Source organism: Carettochelys insculpta, chromosome 1, assembly GCF_033958435.1.
Source record: "Carettochelys insculpta isolate YL-2023 chromosome 1, ASM3395843v1, whole genome shotgun sequence".
NCBI lineage: Eukaryota > Metazoa > Chordata > Testudines > Carettochelyidae > Carettochelys > Carettochelys insculpta.
In genome coordinates, this window is record NC_134137.1 from 33,377,844 (window position 1) to 33,399,767 (window position 21,924).

The 21,924-nt window shown below is 43.0% G+C and overlaps 1 protein-coding gene across 9 annotated transcripts in view; it reads right to left on the reverse strand.

Moving 5' to 3' along the window:
- The window catches only part of MTMR2 (myotubularin related protein 2), a 96,392-nt gene that overhangs the window by 70,974 nt on the left and 3,494 nt on the right, over positions 1 to 21,924 (reverse strand). The window contains exons 2-4 of one of the 9 annotated variants that reach the window (XM_074984387.1): positions 8,650 to 8,796; positions 7,347 to 7,640; positions 2,070 to 2,151 (exon numbers count right to left, since the gene is read on the reverse strand). The exons of 4 other annotated variants lie outside the window; for them this stretch is intronic. In XM_074984387.1, coding sequence (XP_074840488.1) covers positions 2,070 to 2,151; positions 7,347 to 7,407 — 143 coding nt within the window. In that variant the 5' untranslated portion in view covers positions 7,408 to 7,640; positions 8,650 to 8,796. Of the gene's footprint in view, positions 1 to 1,618; positions 1,672 to 2,069; positions 5,768 to 7,346; positions 7,641 to 8,649; positions 8,797 to 21,924 lie in introns of those variants that run through there. 4 more of the 9 variants (XM_074984389.1, XM_074984386.1, XM_074984392.1 and 1 more) reach the window with 4 other exon arrangements.

Consider the following 21,924-nt stretch of genomic DNA (forward strand, 5'->3'; position numbering starts at 1 on the left):
GCTTTCTTTATGAATGTCCCAGGCTGCTGCGGCTGCTGCAACAAGTAGCTGCTGTTTGCTTGCAGAAGTGTGTCAGCTGCTCTGACACTAATAGCATAGCCTGCTAACACGTTTTCACTGTATCAAATGGCGTATTTTGTGTCTACAACCATAGCACAGATACGGAAAACAGTTGATAGAAGCTAACACATTTTCACTGTAACAAACGGTGTATTTTGTGTCTACAACCGTGGCACAGATACGGAAAACAGGTGATAAAAGGCCACGCTGTGTTATGCCGTTTCAGCTACAGAGGTCATACAGGACAGAAGCACCGCAGAAAACACTTTCCATTTTCCCTCTTCCTGTTTTTCTCAAAGTTTCTCTTTACATGAATTCCTGAAAATGCAAGGTGAAAACTGCAAATTAATCAGAACTAGTGGTAAAAACAATTTAATTTGGAAACTTCAGATGCCAGAAAACTAGTACCCAACTTGGTTTGAATTTTGTAGTTGGGCCATGCGTAGGAGTACTTCTAGTACCTTGTGTATTTTCTTTTAAAGCATAAACACAGTTACCAAGCACTTACAACTCATTTTCAGCTTCCAAGATGGCAACACTTCCCTTTCAATACCCTTCCCTACTTCTCTCTCCCTCACAGAAGGGAAAAGAAATGTTGAAAAAAAAATTTGGGTCTTATTAGAACAGAATACATTCTTCTGAGATAGCGCAGCTTTGCTTCACGCAGCCAATGCTATCCTAAAGACATGAAGTCCACCCTGCTCTAGTTCCAGGTTTCCCATTTAGCAGCTCGTGATGGGCGTAAATCCCCAGTCACGCAAGAATGACAGGGACTACTCAATAGCTCCTTAATGGCATGGTTCTGCAGAGTTCTAAAGCAGCTAGTTGCTTTGTCTATTAGCAGGAGTAAGGAGTACTTGGGTGTGTAAGGTCTGAAGAACAGGATCCCAAGCTACAACAGACAAAGATGACTATTTTAAGTGACATGTGTACACAAACACCTAACAGCCAGAAGGGAGACTGGAGCCCCACTGTAGCAGGCACTGTATGTTCACAGTGCAACAGACCGCCTGGATCCCAAAAAAAAATCCCTAAACAGAGCAGAGGGACAAAGGAAGCACTATCTTCCATTCATTGATGAGTCAGACTTTCATTCTGCACAGCAAAATGGACCAGAAAAAGAAATTACCCGACCCACAACCAAATGCACATACAGACCGCACTAGTCCATATTTACATATAAAGTGCACGCATACAAAAGCCCCACATATGGTATTTATGCGATACATGTACTCAACATACAACTGGCTGCATTAAGAGCTATGCAGAAGTCACGATTTCTCTGAATGTTGTTCGACACCTTCTTTACATTCTGCTGGATGTACATGTCTCAGGGAAAAAAAGCCACAAATATATTTGTGAAATAAGAAAGAGCCAATTGCTGGGTGCCCTCTGGCCCAGGAAAGAGGCAGACAGTTGGATAACATAGGACTGTAGCCTTTCCCTTCAAAAGATTTGGCTGCGTCAGTACTAAACATGATCTTAAAAGAAGCCATTTCAGCAAACAAATCATTGTGCGTGTGTGTGACAGACTTAAAATAGCCCCCACAATACTTGCCTGAATGAGAAAGATTCACTTCTGTTGCCAAGTACACCAGGGTTTCAATCTGACTTCAGTGATTCAAGGAAAGAAAATGTCACTTTCTACAAAGTCGATCCTTTTAAGCAGCATCCTGAGCTGAATATATAGTACATGTTCTCCCATGAGCAATAAAGAGAGTGCCCTATATTTTGACCGCGAACAAGCTTTTCTAGGAATGCAAATTTTGCTCTCAGTAGTTACACAATGGACTACAGTCTTACCAGCACTGTTCATGCTCAATTAGTCATTCTTTTATTTTTTTTAACAAATTTCACAAAAGGCCTGCAGCACTTGCTAAACAACATGCCAATTGTCTGAAATATTAACAAAGTTCCAAAGATAGAAAGCCAACACCCAAAGCCAAACTGAAACGCAGCACATAATTAACAACAAGCAGCCCTCCGTATCATGCTTTCATGAGTCTTACAGCTCAGAAGGTAAAAACAGAAGAATACGGATGACGTAGACCCAAATCAGAAGTACCACATGGAAGATGACGACATTGTGATCTGCATTCACGAGAGAAACAAAAGAGGAGTCAGACTAGTAACAGGGTCCTGGCTGGTGGAGGATGGCACTCAGCTGCAAGGGAAGAGCCAAAACGACATTTTGATGCAAACAATTTTAGATGGATACTGGAAATATACTACATTTTCCCTCTGCATCAACAGTTGAAATTCAGCCCACATCAGGAAGGATCAAAATTTGTTATGATCTGAAAGTAAATGGATAACCCATGTGAAGTAACTTCATTGGTCTTGATCCAGTTCCTTGTGGATCAGTGTCAGCTTTGCAAAACCCACCCTCATCACTAGTTATTTTGATTGCAAACATAGCAGCAATTACGATGAATAATGAGTAGGGCAAATGAACCACTTCTCCCAACAAGTGAGAGTGAAACAGACTGTTGGATAGTTAAGGCACTCACCTAGTATTTAAGAGACCCAAGTTCAATTCCTTGTTCTGCCACAAACCTCCTATACGACCTCCAGCAAGTCACTCAGACTTTGGTTTGTAATGTTATTTAGGGAACTGTTCTGCGTAGCCCTGTATGACCCAGGTAACTTAGGCCCATTTTGAAAAGTGACTGAAGCTACCTCTACGCCACCAGTCCGTTAGACCACACTGCAAAACTCAAATTCACGCAAGCTCTTTTATAGCAAAGCAGCATGGTCCAGTGATCAGAGCACAAGCTTAAGAATTAAGAAAATTGTGTTTTATTCCAAGTTCTTCCATACATTCAGTGCATAGAGAATGGCCATGCTGGGTTAGAGCAATGGTCCATCTAGCCCGGTATCCCGTCTTCCAACAGTAACCAATGTCAAGTGCTTCAGAGGAATAAACATAACAGAGCAACTATCAATCCATTTTTTGTTGTCCATTCTTAGTTTCTGAGTGGGGCAGACAGGTACACCCAAACCCAAGGGGTGCGTCTCTGACCACTTTGGTTATTAGCCATGGATCCTCCATGAATGTATCTAACCATTTTTGAACCAGTTTATTTTTGGCCTTCACCACATCCCCTAGCAACAAGCTCCACAGTTTGACTGTGTATTATGCGAAGAAACACTTCATTTTGCTTGTTTTGCTGGGAGGGGATTTGGGTGCAGGTGCTAGGCTGGAGCAAGGGATTGAGGTGTGGGGAGTGAGTGAGGAGGGTTGCGCTTACCTCAGGTGACTCCTGAAAGCAACCAGCACGCCCCTCTGGCAGCAGCTCCTAGGGTGGAGAGCCAGGGGCTCTCCATGTGCCACTGCCTGCAGGCACCCCACTCGCAGTCCCCATTGGCTCCAGTTACCGGTCAATGGAAGCTGTGGAGTCAGCATTCAGGAAAGGGGCAGCACAAAGAGACCCCGTGCCCTCTGCAGAGACCATAGGGATGTGATGCCAGCTGCTTCCAGAAGCAGCACAGAGTGAAGGCAGACAGGAAGCTTGCCGTAGTCCCCTGTGCTTCTGGCAGCCGGGTGCCCCCTGGCTTTTTTAAATTGTGCAGGCCCCTGAGCAACGGCCCCCTTTGCCCTACCCCTTGTGAGCAGTCCTGTCAAACATGCTGTTAATCTTTTTTTTTTAAAATATTAGTCACTAAAATACCAGCAAATGACTAATCACTGACATTTGTAACCCCAGAATGGGATTAATTAAAAGAAAGAAGAACATGTATTTTTGAACACAATTCAAATACATCTCTATCTGGAGAGTCCCACTTCATGCAGTAGAAACCCTCCAATAGTATATGGTAAGTGTAAAGATAAGACCTTCTTCTGACACCATGAGGCCTGTAGCCCTATTGTAAGGCCTAAAGTCTAAGGCCTTTGCAGCCAGCCAATCAGCCAGAAAAAGCAGCAGCCATTAGCTGAGAACCAGGAAGTCACATCCTCATGTTTTACCAAATTACATTAAAATAGTGTAATATCAGCCTTTTATGGAAACCTTGTCTTAATGGCACCCAATATCACCAGAATAAAGAAACAGAAGAAACCACTTGTCAATAGTTGGGGATGCAAAACTCTCATTTCTTTATTGTTCTAACATTTGGATGTCCACGTCTGTACTTCTGTCCGCATGATTTTGGTCTGGTTCTTTAATTGTTTCTGTCTGTGTATCCTTAATTTTGCTTGGTGTAAATTAATTAAGGTGGTGATGTATAAGTGGCAAGTGAATTAGATCACATTATGATAGGATTGGTTAGTAAAATTTTAGTATAATGATTGGTTAAGCAATAGCTAAACAAGACTCAAGTTTCGCTACACAAAATGAGGATCATAAGGAAATTCTTTGGGAATCAACTCCAGGAAACAGTTTTAAGATCACAACCACTAGGCCTCAACACTCTGTCAGTGACACCATACAGAAACTAGAGTTACCCAGACAGATCAAGAAAAGTTCACCTGTCTTATTGGGAGCGGTGAGCATTGCATGCTTAGCACGTGCACTCTGTTTCTGGTGGCTGTTAATAAGTAGAGGGTAAGTAGAATACTGCTGTGTAAGGCCCTTTCACTGGTAAAAGACCTCGCAAACCCACAAAGTGTGAGGATGAGCATATGTGTCTAAACTGAAAGAATGACGGCGGACCCCTAGAAACAGATAAAGGTGGGTGCCCCCTAAAGTGCTAGACATTCTCCAGCTACTGCAGTTAGATGTTGAGATGCAGGGTGCTCTGACTGAAGCTGAAGCATGGAAGAGGGATCAGACGTCTACATTCTAATCGCAGGTCAGCCACTGAACTGTTATGTGTCCCTAGCTAAATCAATATCTGGGTGCTCCACATTTCTGAAAAAAATCAGGCCCCATTGTCCATATTTCCAAGTGTTCAGCACCCACAACCTGGACCAGATTTTTAATAAGCCTGTCTTCCATAGGTACCAAAATAAAGTTTTTCCTAAAACAAAAAAACAAAAAGAGCTCAAAAACCAGCAGGATTTCAAAAGCGCTTAACACTCAACATACCGGCCACCTCTGAAGGTGTCTAAATTGTGGCTGGAAATGCTGGTTCTGTATCTCTCAAGATGGGCACTCAAAAACAGAGACACAAAATAAGTGAACATTTTTCAAAAAGGTGAGTCCTAACCCTCTCCATATATCAACTGCCTCATCTATGTGCCAGGGAAAGTCTTGCAAAACTGTGTTCACCTAACAGAAAAGGTTATCTCCATAAATAATGAACATCATATTTGCCCCATCCCCAAAAGAATTTATTCTACTAAAGAATATAGGTACTTTTCTTTCCTGAGCTGCCAATAGATATACATGCCTAAATAAGAACATCATTTTAAAAGCACCTCCCCTCCTAAAAGAGGAGAAAAAAAATCCAAGGCCAGGGTACCTCTTCTGCTGAGTTGGAGGTACCTTCTTAAGCAATGCAGCAATAGGGTATCCATCTTTCCTTACCTAAGACCACTTCGAGTTATGGGCTGGAATCAAAACATCTTAAACTTAAAAATATACCTATCTGCTGCAATGGAGTATAGCTGTTCTATCACAACCAATGGAGAAGATGGTTACGATCCTGCCTCCAAACAGATCACCAGAAGCTATCCTGATGTCACTAGCTGTCCATAGGCTGAAGTTGGCAACAGACAACAGAGGATGGATCACCTATTCTGTTCATTCCATATGGGGCACCTGGCACTGGCCAATGTTGGAAGACAGAATACTGGGCTAGATGGACCTTTGGTTTGACCCAGCATGGAAGTTCTTATGTAATTACATAACAAGTGATGAGTCACATGTGATCACCTGCTTGATAGCAGATATAAGCCCATAACTGATGGCATCCAGCAGGAAACTCCACTACATTTTCCTCCTCCCAAGAAGGGCTCATCCAGCACTACATTGTCCTGGAGACATCCCCTCCAAATTCCTGACTGGGGCTTTGGAAGAACCATAGAAGAGATTGTCTGCCCCTCCCATTGTGGGACTCCCTTCTCAGAAAAGTCTTCTCAGGTTTTACCCGGACACTGCATGCTTGGTCATGACTTTCAGAGGCTACTGAGATACTCTCTGGGGACACATCTTTATTAAAGCTTACATTTATACAGTTACTGTGGTCCAAGTCCAAAGAGGTACTTAGGTTTCTCTCTTCCACTGAAATCAATGGAAGTTAAGAACCTAAATATCTTTGAGGATCTGGGCCTTTGAGCTTCCGCACACTGATGTAAGGCTCTCCCAGTAACGGGACAAAACAGCTGTTCCTTCTCAATAAGGCAGTGGGTCTGGTATTTTCAGTTATGAGGACAATTTGAATTTCAAACCGCAGCTTAGTCGGAAGAGTGATTTTGTTAAAAAGGCATGATTGCAGGTTCTGGATCAAGTGTGTTCAATTTACAAGTACAAAGATGACTTCTGGGTTTGTTTGCTTTTTGCAACTCTTAACCTGGCTAACATCAGGATCAAAGAAAGTCCTTCTATTCTGAAGATCATCTCAAGTAAGAAGACTCCAATTACTTCAGTGGAGCCACAGTCTTTAACTTATGCACTCAACAGCACCTGGACAATCTCTATTTGGTTTCAGTTGGTTTGCACAAGTGTAACTGACTGAAACATAATAAATAAGTCTGATTTGGAGCCACAAGATGGAGTAGAATCCAGCTCCATATGTCTTAGCTGTGTTGGCTCTCCAGGACTAACATGAATAAAAAGGAGGGAGCATTTACATTCTTCATCAAAGTCAACAGATGACTGAGCATACAGAAATCTGGAAAACTGTGATTTTTTTTACATAGTCACTTTACTGACTAGTACGGCACTTCATATGTAATTTGCTGTATTCTGGGGGTGAGGATTAGAGAACCACTAGCTCTTTCACTCCAAAAGGTAGGTAGGAGGTCGGAAAGTAATAGAAAAAAAATACGTAACAGAATGTAACAGATTAGAGAAAAGTAGGAGGAAGTCCCACTGTTACATGGCTAGATAATTGAAACTGTGTGCCAAAAGAAAATAGAGATGACAGAAAAAGGGTGGGGAAAAGAACACAAAAAGTTCCATTGATTTTTCTTCTGGGTCTTCTTGATTTCTTTTCAATCAACCCTTACAGAAATATACTGATGGTTACTGCTCTTAAAAGTGAATGTTGGGTCTGCCTTTAACAGTCTTAAAAAGCATGACTGATTACTACGAGTGAAATTTAATTGTAACAGAACTCCTCGTTTCATTTCTTCCCACTTCCCCTCTCACCTTCCGTGCTCTTCCTAAACCACTTACTCCTACCTGAGATTTTTATACATCCAAGCACCGCTCTTTTGGCCAAAGTGTTGCTCTGGGAACTCATGGTCAACTGGTTATCCGCCACGACCCCTCTAATCTTTTTCAAGTCTCTTTCTACAGCACCCGACGCAACGTAAGCGCTAAACAAACAAAGTGGCAGCAAAGTAGGTCAAGAAGAAAAGAATCAGAAAGGAGAAGCTGGAGCCAGTATAGATATAGACACTGTTGCATAGCTTGAGAAGGTGGGTTTGACTTTTCTTTATGTTTTCAGAATCAATTCCCATCTTTGTACAGAAGCTACAAATGAAAAAGAAAAAAAGGACAGCGTTAAGAAAACAACAGAAATAAGAGTTATAGGTAATTACAGGAGCATAGCTAAGGGGACATTGATTTAAAGGGAGGAAATCGTGTAACCAACAACTTCTGTGAGCAGGACATACAGTTGAGATGATGGAAAAGAGATAACCTTATTGTGTCCAAACTTGTGTCTGACTAAACAGCAGAGGGAAGGATAATATTGAGCAAGACCCAATAGTTCTTAGCATGAGTTACCATCAATGGACGAAACGTGCCCTTGAAAAAAAGAAGCCCCGGCAAGTTGTGACTGCAGCCAAGGACTTCTATGGTGCTAGGAAGTAGTACCATATTATGTAGTTCGTCAATAAAACAGGTAATTCTGAAGCATAAGCAGGCTGGAGAATTATTTTTTAATTTTCAATAACCTCTAGATAAGGCAACAGATTATTACATGAAACATCAGTAACCATCTCTAAAAATGGCAGCACAGTCAAGCAAACAGGCACTGGACTGAGAGTCAGGGACTTGCATTCCAGTCCTAGCTCTACCTCTAAATGGCTGTGTGGCTGTGTGCCTTTAGGCAAGTCACTGCATCTCTCTGTGACTCTATTCCCCCTTCTCATCTTCTGTCTCCCTTGTCTTTTTAGACTTGACAGGCCACATCTAAAGGGAGTTGGGTGTCTAATCAATAGCAGTCAGGCACCCAGGCACTCCTGGAAAAAAAAACACCAGGTACATATCTAACATTTCTGCAAAAATATATATTAAAACAGAGCCCCAAACGCTTTAAAAACAAGAACTAAAGAAACATGAGTGCCAACAGTTTTTTATTTTTAAATGGTCAAACACAGCAGTTTTCATAACATTGTCCCTTGGAGACATTCATCTTTTCAATAATAGTTGCATGAAGAAAGAGATTTGCATGTACCTAACAGAAGACAAGTTCAGGGCAGAAGGTAGGAACCTCAGATTCAAGGGTGTTTTGAATGTACATGAAAGCAGACATTACCTAAATAGGATGAAGACTTCTAGTCTGAGTGCACCTGGACGATTATATTATTTCTCAGTCAGTGATTCTCACACTTTTCAAAACCGGCACCCCGTTTTAGGGTAGCAGTATTTTCACAAATCATCAGTCCTTGATAATGGACCTTCCCTATGACACAAGTGAATTATAAGAATTTATAATCCAATCATTATGTTAGCAATACACACAAATTGTGTGTAGTAGTTGTACAAATTTGCACCCAAAACATATTTTTAATTAAGCATAATAAATTTCTTTCATTGATTAACATTGATGATTAATAAGAATGGATGTGCCTGTCTGGAATCATTAACAGGTTGCAGACCCAGCATGAAATTTCTCAGAAACAAAAGTGTCTTTTTTCTCAATATCCAGGCAGTGACTATACTTATTTCTAATTTTATCCATTCTTGAAAATCCTGCCTCACGCACAGAGAAGGAATCAAATGGAAGAAGCCTTCTCAGAGCCTGTGAAGAAAGTGATGAATAGTTGTGCTTTACTGAATACTAAAACTGGCCAAAAAAGTTCACTTTTAACTTATAACTTCAATGAGTCATTGAACAGCAACTCAATCAACCAGTGTGACACATCTGGCAGCAATGTGGCTTTGGTGTCTAAAATTCTGAGAAAAAGCCCCATATGGATTACAAATCCATCTCTTTCCAACGTTAGCCTCATCCTCGGGGGAAAATTCTTCAAATAGGACCTTAAATTGCCATCAGAGCAGGTGTCCACAGGGCTATAATCAAGACAAATGGGGCCCTTCCCACCATTGAAAGTGATTGTGTCAGCCAGTCTGCAGAGTAAGCAGGGATCGCTGCATCTGTTTACACTCAATCCAAGTTATCAAAATTACAGTGCAACCATAGGAGTAAAATAGTGTAACTATTTTAAGAGAGGGAAGAAATGAGAGAATGACTCCCCAGCGGTTGCAAATACTCACATTAGGAACCTCTGCTCTAAACTATTGCTGTTAGAGCAATTTGTATTCTTCATAAAACAGGGTTAGAAGATTAATTGCCACCCCTTCTCCCATAACATGATTTGTTTATATTCGGCTGCCTCCAAAACTCCACATAGGCCTTACGACCCTGTTTCTCAGTTGATAGAACAGGCTGTTGCTGTATCTCATTGGACAACTGCTGCTCAATAGGATAATAGACTTTTTAAAATTCTAGCTGGAATACATTCATGTCACTTGTATGTGGTTATATAGCTTGATTTAAAAATGAACATAACTCACTGAGAGCTCTCTGTCTAATTTTATACACAATGTGTGTGTCTACACTAGGAACTAACTTCCAAGTTAGGCACTACATCGAAGTAGCCAGCAAAGAGTCTACACGCATTTTCCCTTACTTCAAAGTAGAGAGCCCAAATTTGAAGTCCTTACTACTTTCTCAGGAATGGAGCTGTGCCCTACTTTGACATTTAACTTTGACGTAGGGTGTGTGTAGACGCTCAACTTTGAAGATGCTTACTTTGAAGTTGTACTTGGAAGTAAGTAACCGCAAAGTTATTTTTGTAGTGTAATGTAGACACAGCCAATATGTTTTAACAATGGTTAAGCCAAATTCAGAAGTTTATTTCTGAGTTGAAGTAATTAAATAATTCTCCTGATGTCAAAACTTCAGAAATGGGGTCACTATGAACTCCAAATTCTAGGGTCCTGAAGCATGAGGCCCAACTTTCTCAGATGATAAATACATTTCAATAAGATTAAGACAATCCAGCTTCTTGAGTGAGCAATAAACCTTTCCACCTGTGCTGAGCCATCCAGCATTTTTGGACTGTGCCTTACAGGACTTTTATTACAACAAAATGGACTTGTAGAAGGAGCCAGATACATTTTAAAGGTGAAATGAAAACTATCCAGTTTTGCAGACAACATGAACAAAAAAGAGAGATTCAGAGTTCTAAAGTTATCCTCATGCAGAGCGACATGAAAAGAAAGCAGAAACACCAAAGTGAAAGAGCTAAGAATTTAAAGTGTTACTTCCAAGAAGTAAGCAAAGAACAACAAAACTGTAGATTGAGAACTCTAAAAAAGTAACTGGTGGAGGTTGCTAGCTGGTATGATTTCCTCAAGGAATGCAAACACTCTTTGGTGGGAGATAATTTAACACTTCCCTCTCCATACACCCCCTTTCATTAACTACTAGTCTCACTCACAGCTCTCTGACGCAAGAACAGAGCCCAGTTCTGGAGATCATTCCAACTGCCTTGTGAAAATAGTGTGTGAGATTAACTGATTATAGTGTTACTGTAAAAACCACTGTTGATACCACTGTTTTATATATGCAACAAATCTTATGTCAGGTATGACACAGAGCCAGAAGGGGTTGAGCATCTTACAAGTTAACAGGCCCAGAGTCAACTTGTAGCAACATACTTTTCTGACGTGTAAATGGTAATCAGGGCCATCCAATGCTAGATAGGCTAGAACAGGGGTCAGCAACCTGTGACTCAGGAGCCGCACTCAACTCTTTGAGAAGCTACTTGCAGCTCCAGATGCTGCCGCTACTGACTCCTCTTGCAGCTCCCTGCCCTGCCCCCACGGAAATAACGGCATTCAATTTAATTGGTTTAACAGCCAGCAAGGCGGTAGGAGGAATCTGACCATTAAACCAATTAAACTGAGTTCCATTATTTCAGTGCAGCAGGGCAGGGAGCTGCCGGTGCCGCACATGGGGGAACTGAGCAGGAGAGCTGGGGGGAGGAGCAGCCGCATATGTCCCTGCCAGGGCTAAGGAGCCCATTGAGGATGAGAAAGAGGCTGGGAGGAGGCCACTTGGGAGCCAAGTGCAGCTTCCCTCCCCATGGAGCCAGTGATTCCTCTGGGGCAGCACAGAGCCCCACAGCTCCTCCTTGCTCCACAGTCACAGCCCCTCCCCATCTCCACTGGCAGCCGCCAGAGCCTGGAGCTCTTTCCTGGTGCAAGCTCAGCTCCCCCAGGACCCAGCCCAGCTCCCTGCCCAGCCCCGGGAACCAGTGATTCTGGTGCTGGCGCAGCTGGGTGGGGAGTGGGTGGGAAAGCTGAAGGCACTTTCTCGCCTGAGAAGTTGGAGCGGGGGCAGGGAGCCCCAGAGAGTGTGCAGGGGGGAAGAGCAGGTGGGCAAGTGGAAGCTGAGGTAGGTTAAGCCTGGGGATGGGAGGGCGTGTCTGGGGATGAGAGGGGTCACACCTCTCTGGGATGGGGAGCACAGGTTTGGGGCTGAGAGGAGTTAAACCTGGGGATGCGGGGCAGGTTAGCCAGATGGGGGTAACTTAACTTTCTAACTGGTACAAATCATTGTGTGCGCACTGTTCTTAAAATAGGGTGACAAAATGCACAGTTTGACGTTATTTATTAAGGACTGTCTCATTGACATGCATTGCGGCCCTTGATGTATTGATTTTGAAACTGAATTTGAAAAAATGGCTCTTCTCCCTATTTTGTTTGCAGACTCCTGGGCTAGAACTTATTAATGCAAACCTATTAATGTGTGTTTACTTATGTATCTTGTTAGATGTTAGCCATGTGGTTCTGTGCACATGTGGTGGTGGAGCTGGGCTAAGCAAGGCAGAGGAGTTAGTTAAGATGCTGTTTTAAAGACAATGACAATATATAGGACAGAACAAAGGCAGAATACAAAGGAACAGTGGAGTGGAATGGGAGGAAGTACACACAACTTCCTACATACATACATACATACACACCCCACGCGTGACTTTTACAACAGAAAAACTGTGCTGCTTTCTGGTCATAAGAGAGACCCTATCGGGGAATATTTTGAAGAAATTCCTTGCTTAGTTAAAAAAGGAAAATGTGTCAAGCGTAAGTAGAGCAAGCAAGAGATGCAGGGCCTAGCTGCAAGAATGAAACATCATAAGGAAAATGCCTCAACTATGCCAGTCATAAGCAAGTTCAAGGCTGGAAAGAAACTATTGAATCAGTACCTATTTACTGATAATGTTGTGAACAAAAGTTATTCTCCTATATTGATGGAAATCATTACAAAGTCATCCAGAAACAGAGTTCCACTGGTCGCTAAGCCAACTTTTCACATCACTAGCTTTCTTTGGAGGCACAGACTATTTTCATCTTTCAGTATTATTCACTCCAGGATAAGAAATCAATCTGGAGTTGAAGTAGCAGAAAAACATGTATTTCTGTTTCAGTGGGAGTGGGAAAGATGAGAGCTACTTGTAGATGTTTCAGAGACATCATACATTTAGTGATGTGATGATTCATCCATTACAGTTAATAAAATTTTATTTAAAAAAATTTTAAGGACAACCGTCAGCTAGCAACACTGGAGACTGCTGCAATTGCCAATGTGAAACATAACTAACATTTAAGATTTCATTTAATAAAAGTGCTATTGTGTTTGTGAGAGATTTAGTTCTTATCCTTTCTAATGTACTCCTGCTGCACCTGCAGCTTGAGACAGGTAACAAGTATTATTTTCTAAATTAATACAAATCAAGATATCTTAAAAAATTACATGAAGTATACCCTCCTAGATATTGTAAAATGTTGTACTAAGTTGCAAATTAACATGTTTTTGTAATGAGATTTGCTCTACTGTTTATGAAATATACAAAAAAATCTCAGTGGGAAACTTGATTTAAATTGATGATTTTCTCTTGGTAATTTAAATAAATTATTTAAATAATCTTGATGTAACTCAATCCACCCTGCTTTAGAGTAATAAGTAAGGTATCATAGAGGCTGTTTTGTGCTGGCTTAGTAAAATCTAAACATGAGAAGAACCATCAGCTTTGGGGAGTGGATGCCCCCTTCCTTCCTTGAGGAGTATCCAACTCCATGAGCAGTTCCTGGATAGTATTCATGTGGAGACAGCTCAGGTAACTCTCCCAGTACACAAGACGGCTGATAAACCACTGGTGGAGGAGGAGATAGATCAGGGTGGATGCTGGCAGCTTGTTACTTCTGGCAGTAGGCAGTGTTCCACCCCTGCTCAGAACCCTCCCACTGTGGTACTAGGAAACCATTACGCTGTACTTGATACAGAAGACAAAGAATCACCCCGTATGGCACAGGAGAAGCCTCGTACCCCCAAGGCTGGGAAGTCTGCTGCCACCACTGTGAGGAGAAAACGTAGCGTAGTGGTGGTCTGAGACTCTCTTTCGAGGGGGACGGAAGCGCCCATCTGTCGCCCTGACATTTCATCTCAGGAGGTATGTTGTCTGCCGGGGGCCCGTATCCGAGATGTTATGGAGGCATTGTCAAGGATTATCCGGCCCTCTGACTACTATCCCATCCTTCTCATCCATCTGGGCACTAATGATACTGCGAGGTGTGACACTGAGCAGGTCAAGAGTGACTTCAGGGCTCTGAGGGCAGGGATGAGGGAGTTTGGGGTGCAGGTGGTATTCTCCTCAATCCTGCCTGTCAGTGGTAGGGGCCCAGGCAGAGACAGGCGCATCCAAGAGGTGAATGCCTGGCTTTGAAGATGGTGTCACCAGGAGGGCTTTGGCTTCTTCGACCATGGGATGCTATTCCAGGAAGGACTGCTAGGCAGAGACGGCGTTCACCTTTTGAGGAGGGGAAAGACAGCATTTGGACACAGACTGGCTAATCTAGTGAGGAGGACTTTAAACTAGGTTCGACGGGGGCAGGGGAGCAAAGCCCACCGGTAAGTGGAGAACATGGAAACCTGGGAGATGGGTCAGAAATGGGAGGCAGCATGGGCAACAATGTCAGAGTGAAAAGAGGGTCAGGGCAAAAAAGGGAGGCAAGATCAAATCAATATCTCAGATGCCTATATACAAATGCAAGAAATATGGGTAATAAGCAGGGAGAACTGCAAGAGCTAATAAATAAATACAACTATGACATCGTTGGCATCACGGAAATTTGGTGGGATAATACATATGATTGGTATGTTGGTATTGAAGGGCACAGCCTGCTTAGGAAGGACAGACAGGGAAGAAAGGGGGGAGGTGTTGCTTTGTATATTAAAAATGTACACACTTGGACTGAGGTGGAGATGGACGTAGGAGATGGACATGTTGAGTCTCTGGGTTAGACTAAAAGAGGTAAAAAACAAGGGTGATGTCCTGCTAGGAGTATACTACAGGCCGCCTACCCAGGTGGAAGAGGTGGATGAGGCTTTTTTTAAACAACTAACATTGTCATGCTGGGCCCCGGATTTGGTGGTGATGGGGGACTTCAACTATCCAGATATATGTTGGGAAACCAATACAGTGGGGCACAGACTATCCAGTAAGTTCTTGGATTGCATTGGAGACAATTTTTTATTACAAAAGGTTGAAAAAGCTACTGGGGGGAAGCTGTTGTAGATTTGATTTTAACAAATAGAGAGGAATTGGTAGAGAACTTGAAAGTGGAAGGCAGCTTGGGTGAAAGTGATCATGAAATCATAGAGTTCACAATTCTAAGGAAGGGTAGAAGGGAAAACAGCAAAATAGAGAAAATGGATTTCAGGAGGGCAGATTTTGGTAAACTCAGAGAGCTGGTAGGTAAGGTCCCATGGGAAGCAAAACTGAAGGGAAAAACAGCTGAGGAGAGTTGGCAGTTTTTCAAAGGGACATTATTAAGGGCCCAAAAGCAAGCTATCCTGCTGAGTAGGAAAGATAGAAAATATGGCAAAAGACCACCTTGACTTAACCAGGAGATCTTGCATGATCTCAAAATAAAAAAGGAATCATATAAAAATGGAAACAAGGACAAATTACAAAGGATGAATATAGGCAAACAACACAAGAATGCAGGACCAAGATTAGAAAGGCTAAGGCACAAAATGAGCTCAAACTAGCTACAGGCATAAAGGGAAAAACAAGAAGGCTTTTTATAAATACATCAGAAACAAGAGGAAGACCAGGGACAGGGTAGGGCCAGTGCTCAGTAAGGAGGGAGAAACAGTAACAGGAAACTTGGAAATGGCAGAGATGCTGAATGACTTAATGAGAAGTTTGATGAAGGAATGCCTAACATAGTGAATCCTAGTGGGAAAGGGGTAGGGTTAGAAGTTGAAATAAAAAAAGAACAAAGTTAAAAATCACTTAGAAAAATTAGATGTCTGCAAGTCACCAGGGCCTGTTGAAATGCATCCTAGAATACTCAAGGAGCTGATAGAGGAGGTATCTGAGCCTTTATTTATCATCTTTGGAAAATCATGGGAGACAGGAGAGATTCCAGAAGACTGGAAAAGGGCAAATATAGTGCCCATGTATAAAAAGGGGAAGAAGAATAACCCAGGGAACTACAGGACAGTCAGCTTAACTTCTGTGCCAGGAAAGATAATGGAGCAGGTAATTAAAGAAATCATCTGCAAGCACTTGGAAGGTGGTAAGGTGATAGTGAACAGCCAGCATGGATTTGCAAAGAACAAATCATGTGAAACCAATCTGATAGCTTCCTTTGATCGGATAATGAGCCTTGTGGATAGGGTAGATGTGGTATACCTAGACTTTAGTAAAGCACTTGATATGGTCTCACATGACATTCTTATAAAAAGCAAGGCAAATACAATTTAGATGAGGCTACTATAAGGTGGGTGCATAACTGGATGGATAACCATACTCAGAGAGTAGTTCTTAATGGTTCTCAATCCTGCTGGAAGAGTATGACAAGTGGGGTTCTGCAGGGGTCTGTTTTAGGACCACTTCTGTGCAATATCTTCATCAACAATTTAGATATTGGCATAGAAAGTACTCTTATTATGTTTGCAGATGATACCAAGCTGGGAGGGGTTGCAACTGCTTTGGAGAATAGGGTCATAATTCAAAATGATCTGGATAAATTGGAGAGTTGGTCTGAGGTAAACAGGATGAAGTTTAATAAGGACAAATGCAAAGTGCTCCACTTGGGAAGGAACAACCAGTTTCACACATACAGAATGGGGAGAGACTGTCTAGGAATGCCTACAGCAAAAAGGGATCTAGGAGTTATAGCGGACCACAAGCTAAATATGAGTCAACAGTGTGACGCTGCTGCAAAAAAAACAAACATGATTCTGGGATGCATTAACAGGTGTGTTGTGAACAAGACATGAGAAGTGATTCTTCCGCTCTACTCTGCGCTTTGCTCCGACATTGTTCAGGATCTTCTTCGCACTCCTCCTGAAGCATGCCTTTGGATCTTCAACAGAGGGCATCTTTTTGCACACAAGATCTGATGGGAAACTGTTTAATCTTGCAAGGCTGACAGCTAAATCTAAGGCGCGGGAAGTTCTCATCAGAAATATGCTGTTGGCAGATGACGCTGCTATAGTGTCACACACAGAAGACCAGCTTCAGAAATTGCTGGATCAGTTCTCCAAAGCACGCAAGGACTTCAGGCTTTCCATCAGCCTAAAGAAGACAAATGTACTTGGTCAGGACATTGCTGAACCTCCATCAATCAGTATTGACAACTATACGTTAGAGGTCGTCCACGAGTTCGTTTCCTCGGGTCCACCATCACTGACACCTGTCACTGGAGACTGAGCTACATAGGAGGATCGGAAAAGCAGCCACAACTCTGTCCAGACTCAGCGAGAGAGTGTGGAATAACATCAAGTTGTACACCCACACCAAAATGCAAGACTACAGAGCCTGCATCCTCAGCACCCTCCTTTACAGCAGTGAGTCCTGGACCTTGTACACCCTCCAGGAAAAGAGGCTGAACATCTTCCACTTGCGCTGCCTCAGGCACATCCTTGGAATATCATGGAAGGACAGAGTGTCCAACACTGCCATCCTTAAGCAAGCTGGAATCCCAACCATGCACACCCTCCTCAGGCAGCGGCGGCTCCGCTGGCTTGGCCACATCCACAGGATGAATGATGGAAGGATCCCAAAAGACATCCTGTATGGAGAGCTAGCCTCTGGGAAAAGACCTTCCGGATGCCCCCAGTTGTGCTACAAAGATGTTTGCAAGAGGGACCTCGGGGGGCAGACATTGAGCTGGACAGCTGGAAGGAGCTGGCAGACAATCACAGCAGATGGAGGAAGGAACTACACAAGGGCCTTCAGAAGGGTGAGATGAGGATCAGACAGCTAGCAGAGGAGAAGCGAGCCCACAGAAAGCACAGGAAGGACCTGCCAGACACCCATTACACATGCAACAGATGCAGCAAGGACTGTCACTCTCATGTGGGCCTTCACAGTCACAGACGATGCTGCAAATGATGATCCCAAATGGAACTATGAAGGGCGCAATCCATAGTCTACGTAGACTGAAGGATGTCGTCTACTACTACTACTCTGCACTGGTCAGGCCTCAGCTGGAGTATTGTGTCCAATTCTGGGCACCGCAGTTCAAGAAAGATGTGGAGAAATTAGAGAGGGTCCAAAAAAGAGCGACAAGAATGATTAAAAGTCTAGACAATGTGACCTATGAAGAAAGGCAGAAAATTGGGCTTGTTTAGTTTGGAAAAGAGAAGATTGAGGGGTGACATGATAGCGGTATTCAGGTATCTAAAAGGGTGTCATAAGGATGAGGGGGAAAACTTATTCTATCCTCAGAGGCCAAAAAGAACAAGAGGCAATGGACTTAAACTGCAGCAAGGGAGGTTTAGGTTGGACATTAGGAAAAAGTTCCTAACTGTCAGGGTGGTCAAACAGTGGAATAAATTGCCAAGGGAGGTTGTGGAATCTCCATCACTGGAGATATTTAAGAACAGGATAGATAGATGTCTATCAGGAATGGTTTAGACGGTACCTGGTCCTGCCATGAGGGCAGCGGCTGGACTCGATGGCCTCTCGAGGTCCCTTCCAGTCCTAGTATTTTTTGATTCTGTGATTCCTTGCAGTTCACCCTAATTGAGAGACTTCAACAGGCTCCCCTGGAACTCCAGTCACAGTGTAATAAACCAGATATATATGATTCTTATTCCTTTCTCTCCATTCTTTGTCAGACGTTGTTAATGACTGGAGGAAGTCCAAGCTCTGTTATACATGCCTGGTTTTCAAACAGGTAGTTACTTTTAACAAAATCCTATAAACAGAAACCCAGCAATAGTTTACCACAGGTAAATTTTTCAAAGGCGCTTGTGCCTTAGGCCAAGTTTCTTTTTTGACTGAAGCACTTCAGGACAGGATCAGCTTTCCTGGTCAAGATCTTCCTTGCCTTTTGCATACAACAGAGAGCAAACTGGTTCTTATATTTCAAAGAGGTAGCTGGGTTAGGCTATTTCACAAAAACAAGGAGTCCCCTGGCACCTTAAAGACTAACCCATTTATTAGGGCATAAGCTTTTGTGGGCTGCAGCTCTCTTCACCAGATGCATGAAAAGAATCACATGATAGGGATATCCACATACATGCAGAGATATGAGTGTTATATCAGCGTTAATGAGACTAATTCAATCAGGGTGGATATGACTCACTTTCAACAGTGATAAGAAGGTGAGACTACCTAAAGGCGAAATTTACTTATTGGAATGACAGAGCCATTTCCCAGTCTCTATTCAGACCCATTCTGATGGTGTCAAATTTGCATATGAATCCCAGCTCAGCAGTTTCATACTGCCGTCTGTTTTTGAAGGTTTTTCCCCCCCCCCACCAAGTACGGTAATTTTCAAGTCTGTTACTATGTGTCTAGGGATGTTAAAGTACTCATCTGCTGGTTTTTGTATGCTGCCATTCTTGACGTTTGATTTGTGGTCATTTATTGTATTGCGTATAGCCAGCCTAGTCTGTCCAATGTACATGGTAGAGGGCATTGCTGGCATGTGATGCCATATGTCACATTAGTAAATGTGCAGGAGAACAAACCCCTGATGGCATGTCTGATGTGATTAGGTCCTATTATGGTGTCACAACGGTAGATATGTGGACAGAGTTGGCAGTGTGGTTTGTTGCAGGGATAGGTTCTTGGTTTAGGTCTCTATTGTAGGGTGTGTGGTCGGTAGTATTTGAGGGGACCGTCTGTAAGCGAGTAGGTTTCTTGGTAGATGTTTCTGTAACTTTTGGTTTTTATGGATAGAGTTGTTAACCTTAAGGCAACCCCTTTTACATGGGGGAGAGGTAGTCCAAATTTGTCTGGTTTCTACCCTTTGACCTGTCCAGTTTGGGTGACCTTACCAGGAGCTGTAGCTCCCGCTGGCACAGGTCTCAGAGTGAACTGGAGGAGACTCATAGAGGACCTACACTCCATCCAGAGTACAAAGTTTTAAGTTAAGTAGGGCCAGGTCTACAGTGGCTGCGGAAGATTGAACTCTTAGGAACAATCTTCTGGGGACCCATTTTGCGGCACGTTCCAGGGTTAATGTCAACCCCAGAACTCCTTGTGAGCCACAAGGGTAAGGAATGCCGACAGGAGGAGCGCTCCCATTGACATTCTGCAGTGAGAACAGGGACCAAAGTCGATGGCTGCAAAATCGATTTTAGGTACACAACTGCTGCACCAAAAATTGCGTAGCAGTCATCGACATTCCTGGTAAGTGTCGAGGTAGCCTAAGTCAAGTCTGTAAGCGAGGACTGGCCTGCCTCACAAGGTCTGTAAGAATGAGGGGCTGTCATCCAAGATAGGTTGTAGATCCTTGATGATGTATAGGAGAGTTTTTAGCTGGGTGCTGAAGGTAATGGCCTGTGGTGTTCTGTTGCTTTCTTTGTTGGGTCTATCCTCTATTAGGTAACTTCTAGGTACCTACCTGACTGTCAACCTGTTTCTTCAGTTCCTCATTTGGGTACTGTAATTTTAAAAATGCCTGATAGAGATCCTGTAGGTGTTTGTTTGAGGACCTGGAGCAAAGATGGCTCTCTCTCAGGGTTTGGCTGTAGACAAAGGATCATACTGTGTTCTGGATGAAAGCTGGCAGTATGTTGGTAAATACAGAAGTCAGTAGGTTTACAGGATAGGGTGGTATAGTCTTTGGGTCTGGGAGCTTGTTTATAAACAGAGGGAGGCAGGGTGATTAAGATAACAGCAAAAGGCTTGTCATTCAAGTAACTGAAGGATGGTTAGATCATCATGTAAACATTGCTGGGTACAGTAAACCCTCAAGATAAGCACAACCAAGTTGCACATGTCTCGGGTTAATGCAACTACTGCCCCTGACAGGAGCGGGAAACCGCTCCTGTCAGGAGCAGCAGCCAAGAGTCAGGCTGCTGTCTCTGACAGGAGCGGGTAAGCCACTCCTATCAGAGGCAGCAGCCTGACTCTTGGCTGCCACTCCTGTCAGGAGCAGTTTCCCGGTCTCAGGAGTGGCAGGGAGCTTGAAACCAGGCAGCAGCCTGGCTCGCAGCTCCCCTCCCCTTGCAGAGCCAGGAAACTGATGCAGGCCACTCTGGGAGCCAGGAAACTGACCAGCCCACCAGCCTGGTTCCCATCTCCCCTCAACTTGTGCAAAAATTTGAGTTACACGGGGGTTGCAGGAACACAATCCCTGCATATCTCAAAGGTTTACTGTACTCCACTTTAAAGACAGAGAGGGGAAAGAGCAGAAATGAGAGGTGTGCTGCTAGGATTTGCATTTGGACCATTTCTCGTAAATGTCCTTTAAAAGGGGATAAACAGTGAGGTGGCAAAATTTGCCAATGATATAAAACTACTCAAAATAGTTAAGTTCAAAGCTGACTACAGAGATCTCACAAAACTGGGTGACTGGGCAACATTAAGGGCAGAAGGTATTCAGTTTTGATAACTGTGAAGTAATGCACATGGAAAAATACAACCCCAACTGTACATACAAACATGATGGGGTCTAAAAGAGCTGTTGCCACTAAAGAAAGAGATCTTGGAATCATTGTGGATAGTTCCCTGAAAACATCTGCTCAATATGCAGTGGCAGTCTAAAAGCTAAAAAGCTAACAGAATATTGGGAATCATTTGGAAAGGAACAGATAGTAAGCCAGAAAATGTCATATTGCCTCTATATAAAATCATGGTATGCCCATATCTTGAATTCTGTATGCAGGTCTGGTCACCCCATCTAAAAGAAAGATATATTTGATTTGGAAAAGGTCCTGAAAGGACAACAGGAATGATTAGGGGTAAGGAACAGCTTCCGCATAAGAGAAATTAACAAGACTAGGACTTTTCAGCTTGGAAAAAAAATGACTACAGGGTGAGGGAGAATGTTAGATGTCTAGAAAATCGCAAATGGTGTGGAAAAATAGAATAATGAAATGTCATTTATTCCTTAATTAACATAACACAAGAAGGTCACCCAAGGAAATTTATGGGCAGCAGATTTAAAACAAACAAAATAAATTACTTCTTGACAGTCAACCTGTGGATCTCTTTGCCATGGGATGGTGGAAAGGCCCAAACTATCAGAGGGTTGCCATAAGAACAAATGA